The following is a 13,170-nucleotide window of genomic DNA, read 5'->3' on the forward strand; positions in this document are numbered from 1 at the left end:
CATCCCTTAATGGCCAATATTTTATGAGGCTCGTACAATTCAGCATGAATGTTTTGGGTAGTAACATAAAATCACTTTTGGAAAAGTTTTCTCCGAACTTACTACTGTTGGAAGAAATTCGATACTTTGACTCAAGCGGTTGCATAATTTGTGTCGTATATGTTGGTGAGACTTTTTTGTGTGGCATTTCGCAGAATGTTTCATTTTCCGATTTGTGAAGGGTTTCCAAGATAAGTTTTTAATTTTTCATTAGTTTGGTAGGGTGAGCATACCAATCCTCTTCTATTTCATCATGTAAGAGCGACTCATTCTACATTACTTCCATTCCACTTCTCTCTTTACGCTTCTTTTGTTGGCAACATGTGTATGAAACAAAACTGTTGGACGTCAAACACATAAGAAGTTTAATTGCGATGATTGTAAAGTTCATTATTTCCAAATAATTTTTCCGACTGTACATAGTCTAGAAATCAGGACCGGACTCGCTACTCTAAAGCTCTTCGATTGTTGAAACAAGAAAATTTGTAAAAAGCCTTTCGTTCATACAAACAATTAAAAGACCATTTTTGCGCCTAGCAACATGCGCAGGGTATGGAGTTGTATGTGTTGATAACGAAAACTGAACATTTGCTTATATTAAAGGGAAGTCTAAAGAACTCATCATTTACGCAAAGGAACAAAAATCTCATTTTCAGGAATTTCGGAAAGTGCTCGAAAGTGCAGCGACAGTAACCATATCACTGAACCAAGCAAGAGAACAAAATTTTCAAGAGAGACCTCCTCGACGCAGTAGTCAAAATTTCTCATAAAAATTAAGTTTGTAAGGTTGGTACAATACTACTGCGTCACAATTTTATATATATATGAAGAGGTGCCGACTTTTCGTTTAACAATCTGTATTAACATCCCAGTTTAGAGGTTCGAAAAAGGCCATCGAAAAATTCAGACATTGCTTTCAATTAGATCCGGACTACCAAAACGGACTCTAACGATCGAAAACATAGTCCCATGTCTCAAAAGACAATAGAATTGAGTCTTCGAAACTACGTTTTTGCACTTGTAAGTCTTTCATTTTTTACTGGAGAGTATACAATCAAACACAATGCATGACTCACATAAAATCAATTTTCCAAGTTTTCCTTAGAACATAAATACAGCAATTGTCTTGCACCGACTCGATAAACTTCCTTCAGCCTTATTTTCTCCTCTTACGACAACCATCTGTTTTCTCCGGCCTCTATATATGATTGCAGACAAAAGATATAAGACTTAAACGATAAACGTACGAGTCTTATAATGGCATAAGAGGAATATAACAGCCTAAAACTCGTACATATACCCATAATCTTCAACAATGTGTTGCTTGGGTTATTTCATAATAAAACATGAATACGACGACAGCATCCCCGAAAATTGTATTTTAACTAAACACTATAATAATAAACATAAGCCCACTCGTAAAACGCTTCGTCGGATGATAAGAAAAGACATAATAACTTTCCACTATGACTTGTTACACTTATTCCGCAAGAAGATAGCATACTAATGGCATACAGAACCCATATTATGCGCCCCATATTTACAGACGGTACAAAATGCAAGAGTTAAACCAGAATAGTTGCCTTAAATAGAAAATGGTTTGTCGGTAAATGGCAAAGCCATGCTCTTTTCTTCTTTCTTTCAAACAATAAAATTTACAGCACATTTATACAAAAAAAAAGGAAAATACTTTTTTTCCTTTTTTCCTTTTGGGAGGAGGTTTTTTGTGTGTGTGTGACGGTTACAGTAGTTATTGGTTTTTATCATCCATCGGCATAAATCTAATTACATTTATTGTTACATTGTAATTTGTTAACATGATATGTTCTGAGTAAATAAATCGGCTGGAAAAAAATATTTCAGAACGGCATTTTGTTCATGGAGATACGGTGTGTATACGAGCAATTGACCTTCAACAAAAAAAAAACGAATGACACAAAATTACCGTTGAAACGAATTAGTTTTATTACAATTTTGTGAACTTAAAAACATAGACAATAACAGAACATGACACTGTAACTGGAGGTAATTTAATACAATTTATTCGGATGCATAATCACATGAATTGAGTTTACACTTTGACATACTAAACGAACGAAAAATGTTCAATGTTAGGTATTCATACTTTTATCTGAACGAAAACTGTACTGTAATGACTACATAAATGTGTAAATAATCGGTTCTTAATGTATGTACAGCTATAGCTGTTAACTTTTCAAATTTATGGAAACAAATAGCTCACAGCTGAACATCTCGATTTCACGATTTTCATTTACCTTCTCATCATGTACTCGCATTTCTGTATCTACAGTCGTCAAAAATAAGGTTTCATCAATTCGTACATCCACTCAATCCATTCCATAATCACACATGCGATGTCAACGTTAGCATACGTTAATATGTTATCGTTGAAAGTGCATTGGATTGAATTCGTATATGAAAAGTGAAGCATTTTATGTGGCTACTGTAAGCGAAACAGAAACGTAGGAAAATTACTTCCAATTTTACAGTTTGTTTGATGATTTTGTTGGTCAAACAATTCCTAGAAAAAATATTTACTCAAAAACTCGAAGTGACAATCTTTACCTCAAGTTTTTGACAAACATGCCTTACTTGCCAATGGGATAAATGATGAAAATGGCACTTCTTATGTGAAACTTGCCGATCGAGGCATAGCCGAGTACCATTTGTCCCATTGGTAAGTAATTTACTATTACATTCACTTACGTTACAATGTAACGGTTACATGCAATAACCATATACTAACAAAAATTGACGCACTTTAACCTGTCACATACTGCCTGTTATCGACAAACGACGACAAAAATAATGACAAGCTCCTGGTAATATGGCCCTTTATATAGTAAAATGCATGTTAAAAAAATGGAAGTACAAGATTTGAATTCAACAGATTAAATATTTTGATAGGTGGAAGTAATAGACCCGATAATATTACTGGTCATATGCTTGCCATTTGCAAGAGGAGATTTTAGACATTTGTTGTTATGTCACTTAGCATTGTTCACATGACAATTTAGTTGCCAGATTCTTGCGTTTAATTTTGCCGTTTGTTGTCGTTGCTGACAAGAAAACAAGTGAGTGGAACCAATGTGTACTAAACAACGAAATGTAATGCAAATCAGCGACAACCCGATTCCTACTTTCGATGGAATTCTAGTGCAGCGCCAATTTCACTTCACTTATGTTTTCGATAAATTTTTTTTGGTATTGCAGCAATACTTTTCCAACATTTATGCTATCATATTTACCACATTCCATCAACTCGATTGAAATAGTAAGCGCTACATCGAATGAAATATGACGCTACACTCCGTTGAAAATGTGTGTATTTAGAACATGTGGAATGAAATTTCACATTTTGAAGTTCTATTCGAAATAAATGGAAGAATGGGTAACAGTATAAGATTACTGATGACGCAAAATTGTATTTTTTTGAAAAATTACGTATCTCCAAAAATCATAAACCTGCACTAATGGAAATGTTTAAAGTGGTTCTGTAGAACCAGTCTTTTAAGATTTTGTATGGAATTTTCGACATAGAGTTGTACACATACAATTTTTCTTCAACACTGACATAATTCCTTCACCCCAATTTCTGGTAAGAGTTATTATGCTGTACTGAAGCAACTGTTAGAAATAAAGAAAACACTTACACTCACTAAAAAAAAAGAAAAGAAAAATTTTATGGGTCGGTCTGATGTCGGATGAGATAAAAAATGTAATTAAAATGTCGTTTGACTGTTCTTGTGTCTTTAAGTCGAATTAGAGCCATTTGAATAATAGTCTCACAATTGTATATGAGCAACCAGAAGAAAACTCATTAAAACTGCAGCATTTCGAATCCGGTTTTTACTCAATTGAGTGAATGTCGTACGGATGCGAAATGCTGCAGTCCTAATGAGTTTTCCTCTTAGCGTTGCAGCTACAAAGCTGCAACAGAAATAGCTTCGTGACATGAATCGGAACGGCCCATTTATTTTAAGGCGACGAATGTTGATACCAGTGTGTTAGCTTCAGTGGCGCCGAATATATGGAGTCGTGAGGGACATTGCCCCCCCCATTAACCGAGAACACATTTCATTGAAGAGTAGCTGCCAAAACAGATTTCAAACATTGACTCTCATTAGGCCGAATTCAGAAAAATAATCTTGCCTCCAGGTGCATAACCAAGTCAGGTTTATAATCACAAAAAGGGAAATACAGTCGGAGAAAAATAAGAAGTCACCTATTCAACGTTTATATACCAACCTGCTCCACATGCGATACTTCCGTTACTATACACACACAAATGTATGCTTATTAAGCATTGCTTAATAACGTGGATATCGCATGTGGAACTAGTTGGATTTTAACTGTTGAACAGGGGACTTCTTATTTTTCTCAGACTGTACCATTACCAAATCACAATAAATAAATCGTATCAAATGTTCAAACAATTCGTTCAGAAGTCCAGAGCTCCCGCAGTGTCCTACATTTTGAAAATTCGTCCTACTTGTCCAACTGTGCTACGTAGTACACTGCTTCTAAGCCAATCTCATGCATTTCTTTAGTAATACAAATTTTTATTTGGTTTCAAATGTAGTCTGTGGTTGAATTTAATTGGCAAAATATGGAGAGTCAACCTATAAGTGAAAATCGCAATCTCCCTAATAATCTGTTAAAAAGCTTAACGCAGAGTAGATCTGATAGATTCGGATAAAGGCGGGAATTACACTTCTATGACTTACATTTTCCTTCTCGTTCGAGGAATGAACAAATTTGAGAAAATGTGTGAATACATAGCCCCTTGGTGTTGTCTTAGATAGTTAACCTCTTAAATACTGCTGTCATTTGTTATCGACAACGACATCAATAATAAACGACAAACTCTGACTAATAAGTTCTTATACATTGGTACGTCGATGAATTCTAGTGAAAATCACTAACTCTCAAGTATTTGTTCTCATTTTTTTTTTGTAATAATCGATATAATAGGCAGACATAAAATAGAATTTAGGTAATTTAATATCATCAAAAACCATTTCTGACTATGAAGAAGTCCTAGTATTCTTGATGTGAAAATATTGTCATACATGTCCTACCGAAGGACACGAGTTTTTTAGTGGGACCACTGGAAGTCCCATCATTTATGGCTAGGTCAACCTTAGGATAATAACTTTTTGAAGTTTTTGCTATGATATTTAGATAGATAGCAAGTGACTCACTCGTACGTAAAATTTGTTCTGATACACTGTCATTCCGTATGGTGTTCGTTTTCATAAGGTGTCAGTTTAATATTTAACTCCAGGTCAATTCCATTGAGAATGGTGAAAGACTATAATCGAAATGGCATATGGAAAAAGAAAATGTTTTTCCATCGTTATGAACCACTCCCCAGAGATTATTTTCAAACTTATGCATGCGTACACTTCTTTAACATTTTCAAATCGAAATCGAAATGAAATTCTTATGCTAAACTCTTTTTTATTCGGCTGTTTACATGTTGATTCACATGTCCAAACTGGCCTTACCATAACAAATCTACAATTCGTTTTTCCTTTATTTTTCAGAAATTCATCCGGTTCAAGAGAAATGTCAACTGTGGGCCACCATCGAGCACACAGTGATACATCTGGTCCAGGCCAAATTTACATCCCAACGAAACCGCCAATACATGATAAATTTAAAGATTTACTTGCCCTGGTTATTGAACCGAGAGATAAACATAATCCTGCCGATTTCGAAAAGGTTATTGTCAAATCGGAAAGTGATAATATCAATCCAACATTGGGTGATCTAATGGAAATGAAAGCGAGGTACGTGAATTCTCTATTTTTATTATTAGCTAAATGGTTGGAATATGACACACATGCGTGGATGTTTTCATTCACTTTGAACATAATATATTATATGTAAATACATGGGCAGACATACGATCGCAATGCGTAAAGTTTTAATTAATTTCGTTATTTGAGTGAATAATACCATGACAATAATTTTGATGAAGCTCCTTGATCAAAGAAATTTATTTCCGAAACTATTCCAGAGTTTGAAACAATTGAAACTTACTTGGAGACGAGTCTTTTGTGCAAAATATGCAGTAAATGTTTTACACTTCGCTTGAGATATATGGAACTCAAAGTTCTCTGTTATTCTAGATAACATATTGCGTCGTCCCTAAACGCTAGTTCGTCATTTCTGCATGTTTTATATAGCAAAAGAAGTTCATGTGTTGTAAAAGTGGCATCACGTTTCCATATGGTATGAGAAACACACTACAAAAATCTTGCATGTGGAATGTCTTGAGTATCTTATCTACAGAGCATTGTTTCCATGAATGCCGACTCGGTATGCAGACTATTTAAACAAAAATGAATTTTATTAGTCTCAACAACTCTCGTAAGCCAAACCATTCCTTATTCATTAATCTATTCGACTATCTGCCCGGTGAATGCCAAAACTCCAATTTTCCATATCGTCAGACCGAACATTTTCAGAATGTTTTGTTGGTAATCACGTTGTGACGTTATTTTAGTAATTACAATTCTAGAATAAGTTCATATCAATAGACGGATTAGCCGTTCGAAAAGTTGGAGACGATTTGAAAACGAATAACTCGAATAATACAATAAATTCCAATGTCGCGTCGTCTGGTAATGTGGATGTTGTTAATCCTGCAGATTTGTTGACGCTCGTTTTTTGATTAAAAAATTATAATGAAAATGTGGATTGACTTGGATATGTCAATGGAATGTGAACTACGTAGTTCCATAGTATTGAGTGAATGAATTGATTTGTAAGAACGTCCGAGCAATTATCGAATATCAATATCTGTTGACTGCAGAACAAATTCTGCAGAAGTTTTGGGTGAGTGTTATGCTTAGTAAGTATTACCTTATCATGTCGAATTACTTAATTTCTTAATTTCATGGAAATGAAGATGGTATTAATGTAATTTGAAATCTTATACTCAGAGAGTAAGCCACCTCCAAATGTGTCACCATGCCGACGGGTGTATAATCTCACCGGTCGGTATGTCATTGTCATTTCACGTAGAAGTGTGGTACGTTAGGAAAAATATTTTTATGTATTCCACACCGCACCCGTCTGCGTCGTCAACCACCTAAACCTCAACTAATTGTTTACATATACGCAAAACCACAATCAGATAAGGAAAGCGAATTTTCTGGCCAAAAATTTAGATGGAATCTGTGCGACATATTTTGATCAACACGTAACATTAATTTGTTCGTAAAATACCTGATGGAGGCCATACATGCACACAGTCTCATAGTGAACCATTTGAGTTTCGAAAATTTTACACACAATTCAATCCACACAGCATCCACTAAAATTATTCAGCTATTATGGAAAACGATAATCTTTCTCTCTTTACATAACATTCACATTTCGATTGCTATCGTGTAAATAGTAACAATAACCATAACGTTACAGTCTCAACAATAATGGGTAATTGCAAAAATAATGGTCGAAAACGAAAATGGGATCGCACGATATCATTTTTGTGTTCATGTTTCATGAAACCGTGATCTCCTAAATAATTAAAATAATGTGGAAAGCACCATGTAACCGTCATTATCATTTTCATTCTCAAAGTACTTTTCGGTTATATATCTCTGTTGCGATGTCTATACAACCACTTTACGTTCGTTTATAATTCAAAATAGAGAATAGTACGTTGAAACATTATCCGTTTCTATATAATCCAACAAGAAAAGGTAAAATCTAATCGTTTTATGTTCTCTTATATATGTGTCACGTTTAAAGTACATACCATAGACACTCGCACATACACACACAATCGTTTGGGAACATTATTCCAATGAAAATGGATACGTTAAGCAGAGACGAGTCTATTTTGTTCTTTTTATCGTCGATGCTGGAGAGAACAAAAAAAAAAAAAAATAGAACAAATTTCATGCAGAAATGCCGAAATGGTTAATGTATTGGAATTTAAGCTTTGTATGCTGTTTAACTGTTTGATGCATTAAATGACCGAAAATTCAAAGAGAAGTTAAAAACGTTTAGCCCGTTGTTTAGTTCCAATCTAATCGAAAATTGCATAATAAATAGTGAATGAATGAACGAACTTTATTATAAGAGGCAGTTTACTGATTTTAGGAATGGTAAACAGTATTCCAGTATAGCTGTATATGGATTAGATTTTCCTTTGTTAAATACCTTATACTCTTCATTGAACGTATAGGATGGCTCAGTGTTTACTAACTTACAGTCCATCAAAATGACCAGTGTTCGATTTCCGTATGGGATTTCTCTAGCGATTAGTAACGTTCTGAAGTGCACTCAATCTTCAGAATTTGAGTACTTGCAAGTTGTTTTTTGGCAGCGACGAAGTACACACCAAATGACTCGTATGACGTAACCCAAATGCACAATGAGTCCCTGCGAGATCTAAACTAAATAAATACTTAAGCCGTCACAGACGAATCTTTACGTGACGGTTCTTTCAAACAATAGAAGAAAAAAGGAGTTCTCATTGTTTAAACCAATCATGGCCCTACGTTAGTGAAGGGCCGTGACGCAAGTCACACTAAAAAATTTGACAAGCAGGACTAGAGGTAGGCGCCGGCGCCGGTTGTTTTTTTATTAATTTTCAGCGCTTCATTTAAAACCAAAGCACAACCCTAATATTTGTAAAACATTTCTCCAAAAATTATCAAAATTTCCAAAAATGTTTTTATAAAATGAAAGCAAAATAAAATGATCGAGTCTGGTTTTTGACAATTGAAATTCAATTGTCAAAAATCAGACTCGATCATTTTATTTTGCTCTTACCTTAATGTTTTTGAGTTATTTACTTTTCAACGTCATTTAAATTCGATTTTGAAAAGTCTACATTTGCCTCCTTTTTCACTTTTTGATTTTGAGCTAAACACAAAAAGCGGTCGATCTGTTTTTTTTTGTCAATCTTAGTTTCTGGCCATGGCCTTTCAGAATTCCCAAAAAAGTCGAACAAAGTGCTTTTTCAACCCCACTACTACATACTGTCTCAACGACAATCGTTTCTTTAATCTTTTTTCTATCGGCAAAACGATTTTAGGATCCTATTTTGAAGATACAGTAGTCTCAGACTTCTTTTAGCAATATTCTTCAATACGAAATAGACAGTTTGGATCTCATCACTCACTTGGCTCAAATCTATGACTTGGATCGCTACACACTGCCAATTTGAGGCATGCTAGAGTTAAAGTCAAGCTATAATTATACTCTCTTATAAAGAACGCACTATTAACTAAAATAAATGTTAGATTTTAGAACAAATTTTTTCTACAACAATTTTCCGTTGAGCGCCGTTTTTTGCGCCGGATGCGCCGCCGCCGCCGATATATATTTTGACATACACCGCCGCCGAATTTCGGAAAATCGGCTCAGCCGATTCAAGCCGCCGCCGATACGTTTAAAAACATTTACAGCCGCCGCCGAAAAATATAGACCGGCGCCCACTTCTAAGCAGGACTAAGGACACGAACTTTTTGACTTTTCTTCCTTAGCTCCTACTACCCGCAAGTATTTTATTCGTATTCTGGGCGTCCATACGAGTTCAACGAGCTATCACACGCCTCAGAGGGTTAAGATTTGGCCGATATATTAAATTTCAAAACTTGGAAATTTGTAGAAATTTGTATGAATTTGTATGATTTTCATACATTTTGAAATTGATGAATTTTACCAGCCTTTGTTACTCTGTTACAACGAAACTTTTGAATTTACCGGTGGATTTGGCTGAAATTTTCAGGGTATGTCAAGGACGTAATTCTAAAAACCTAATTTGAAGGAATTTTTATAATAGCTTATAATTTCGAAGCTATGAGCGTGTTAAGCTATTGCGCTATAGGACCCATAACTCAGAAAATACGGCAGATAGAAAGTTCGTTTAAAAAACAAAGTTATAGAGTTTTAGATTCTAGTCGATGCGTGTTTCATGGTTTCCCTAAAAAGTCCCTTCTTTGGGAGCTACGAGTGTTTTAAGTGCCTCAATTTTTTTTCGTAAATTTTTCGATTTTAGTCAAATTTTCGATTTTCATCAAAGTTTTTATTTTCGTCAAATTTTGGATTTTCATCAAATTTTCTAATTCCGTCAAATTTTCGTCAAATGAAAGCTGGAAGGTTCAGATCAGAGAGAAAGTTATAAAGTTTTGTAAGAAGAATATTTTCGTTCAAACTGCACAATTTGATTGTCAATTATCTTCGACCAAATTGTAAAAAATCACAACTTACAAAAGAGCTGATATCACCCAAAATCAGTTATAGTTTAGGTGTGACGCAAGTCCTGTTATGCACTTACGAAAGAACTGGTATCGGTGTAGGTGACGCTTAGAGATTCGACACGCAAAAATATATGCGTCACAAATGGCAGCTGATGAGAAAAGTACGCGAAAGTTTTATCAACAAAAATCTGAGGAAGGAAAATTTTTATACTTATGAATTGCTTTAAAGAATGGAATTCAAACGGAAGAAAGCCGAATCATCTGCCACTTTTTGACGCAAATTGTTTTTTTGTTACAATTTTCTTCCTAAAATTTTTCTGGTAAGATTTTTGTTGCTAAAACTTTCGCGTACTTTCCTCATCAGCTGTCATTTGTGACGCATATCTTTTTGCGTGTCGAATCTGATAACAGGACCTGCGTCACATCTCCACTGAAAGTGGTTTTAAGCGATTGTCAAATTTCCGAAAAAATGAAGTAAAAGATATGAAGGCAAAGACAATCTCTTAAAATCGAATGAAGTACTAGATCCAACAGTGAAACGCTTAATATTGTTGCTGTGAACGGTTAGTCTGTTAAGGCAGATTAAAAATCCGTAAGAGCAAAACTCCTATCTCTTCATATCGAACACATCTAAAATTACATTTAACATCAGCCCACTATCAAATCAATCAGCAACATTCGTTTTCATGAATTTCCAGTCAAGCTGTTTTGTTCTTTAACAAAAAAAAAATGGGCAATAAAAGTTCAATTAGTCGGCATCACATACCATTGCGTTGTAGTACCGATTTAGATGAAAACAGATCGTAAATTGTTCTTTAATGTTTCTCATACCAACGAATCTTGTCGCTCAAGTGAAAAACATAATTCGGTTTCTTTTCACAGATCGATTAAATTGTCATTCAATGACTGAAAAAAAACGTTCTGTATACGAGACGCCTATCGCTAAGCATCGTGTGTAAAGCGCCAGAATACATGTCGTTTACTAAGCTTCGGTTTGCACTTTAATTAAATTCGGTTGAAGTGTTTACCATAATTGATTGTTACATCTGTCCACTTTTATTCGGTTGATTCACGTATAGTGTAGCCCCATATCGGTAAAAGACCATTTCAGACAAGAACGAACACGGTTTTGTGTGGTCCATGGTTAACATAGATTAAATCCTTCAGAATAACATTGAGTATTGTCGAGAACGATTTATCACTTTGTACTTTATTCGCGGTACCCGTGTTCTGTGTGTTATGTTGGCTTGCATAAAATGTATATAAATGACTGAAAACGGCCCCGACGACAGCTTAACTAGCAATTTTTCATCAAATTTTATTGTTATTTGCACATGGAAAACGGATCACATATTTTATTTCGCTTATTACACAAGTTACAAGTAGCATAATTACATAAAGTACACACAACACACACAAGATAAATTTTTAAATGGATAAAAGATTTTCTCACATAAATTTGAACGTAAAATAAAAATTTCACCTAACACGATACCTGGATACAGTAAAATAACAATTCTTGTTTAAAATAAAAACAGCAACAACAAAAAAATTGAAGATTTATCCGACATTTACAATAGATAAATAAAAAGAGGTAATTAATATGTAGTCACACATTCATTCGGAGAATTTTTTTTTAATCCATGTGAAGAGTGAAAATAAAGAAAAATATAAATACGAAAAATGTATTTGTTTTTATTCGTATTTCCGTTATTTGTTTCGGGGAACTTTATGTGAGATTATCAACAATGTTTATTTGATGTGCAAACAATATTAAAATGTTGAATCAATTTGAGTAATTGAATTAAAGATGTGAATGTAAATATACACACGTTACAATGGCCTGATTTATTTGACTTAGTACATATTGTATTTATATCTACATATAACTGTTATAAAATCTATGTTCCACTTTATTTATGGAATTTCAAATTCAAAATGGAATATAATCTTAATTTGCAAAAATTGTGGGCTTATATTGGAAACGAATATTTAATTGGTTCAATTGGTGAACTAATACAATGCTTCAGTTAGATTTACATGGTTCATTAATTTAGTTTATTTTAAATGATCGATTAATCGATTGCACGTTAATGATTATTTTATTAAAATAGATTCGACCCAGTTTGCAGATTATGGTCACATATGCATGTGAGCCCTAAGCGATAAATTTTAAATACATCGATAAATCTGTGGTTGACGCTTTTTCCGAAAAAGTGCTTTTTTATACCAGGAGAAATCTGGACATATTTTTAGGAATTCAGTTCCATAAAATTCTAAAAACTTTCAATTTTGTGCACTATTTTGATTCAGCTGTTTGACCAGCTGGTTCATGTAAACAAACAAGCTCAGTTAATTTTATAATCAGGAGTTAGATCAAAATGGCAACAGTGGTCTGTTTATTGGCGCTAACAATAAAAATAAAGAGTGTGTATTCGTCATGTCAACCGATTCATGCCATGGATATAAAATAGTAGAAAGTAACATCGATGCGGCGCAAAATTTGAAAATTTAAATTTAAAAAAATTTACAATTTTCTATGAAAAGATATTGTTTTGAATGGAAAGCATATTTCGTATGGAATAGAAAACATGTTTCGCATGGAAAAGCAGTTTCGCACGGAAAATATATTTTGAGTGCACAACTCATTTTCTAATTTATTGAACTTCATAAAGTGTTATATGAATATTGAATAGCATTAAATTCTGTTATTTGAATCTACCTTCTAGTCTCTTTATTTCCATGGCATTCATGTCATCGAACTTCTCTTTGATTCTTACTTTTCCTTTGAATTCCGATGATTAAACAACTCGTGGTGGTCAAAAGTTTTGGAGAGTATTTGTTTCATAACACAGATTTAGGCATTGAAACAGAAAGTTTT

At 34.0% G+C, this 13,170-nt stretch overlaps 1 protein-coding gene across 5 annotated transcripts in view; it reads left to right on the forward strand.

Annotated features, from left to right (window-relative positions):
* LOC119070472 (extracellular serine/threonine protein CG31145) overlaps positions 1–13,170 on the forward strand; it is a 109,067-nt gene that overhangs the window by 54,724 nt on the left and 41,173 nt on the right. For all 5 annotated transcript variants that reach the window (XM_037174830.1, XM_037174828.1, XM_037174829.1 and 2 more), the window contains one exon: positions 5,610–5,855. In XM_037174830.1, coding sequence (XP_037030725.1) covers positions 5,610–5,855 — 246 coding nt within the window. The remainder of the gene's footprint in view (positions 1–5,609; positions 5,856–13,170) is intronic.

The sequence above is a fragment of the Bradysia coprophila genome (genome assembly GCF_014529535.1).
Source record: "Bradysia coprophila strain Holo2 chromosome X unlocalized genomic scaffold, BU_Bcop_v1 contig_79, whole genome shotgun sequence".
NCBI classification, from domain to species: Eukaryota; Metazoa; Arthropoda; class Insecta; order Diptera; family Sciaridae; genus Bradysia; species Bradysia coprophila.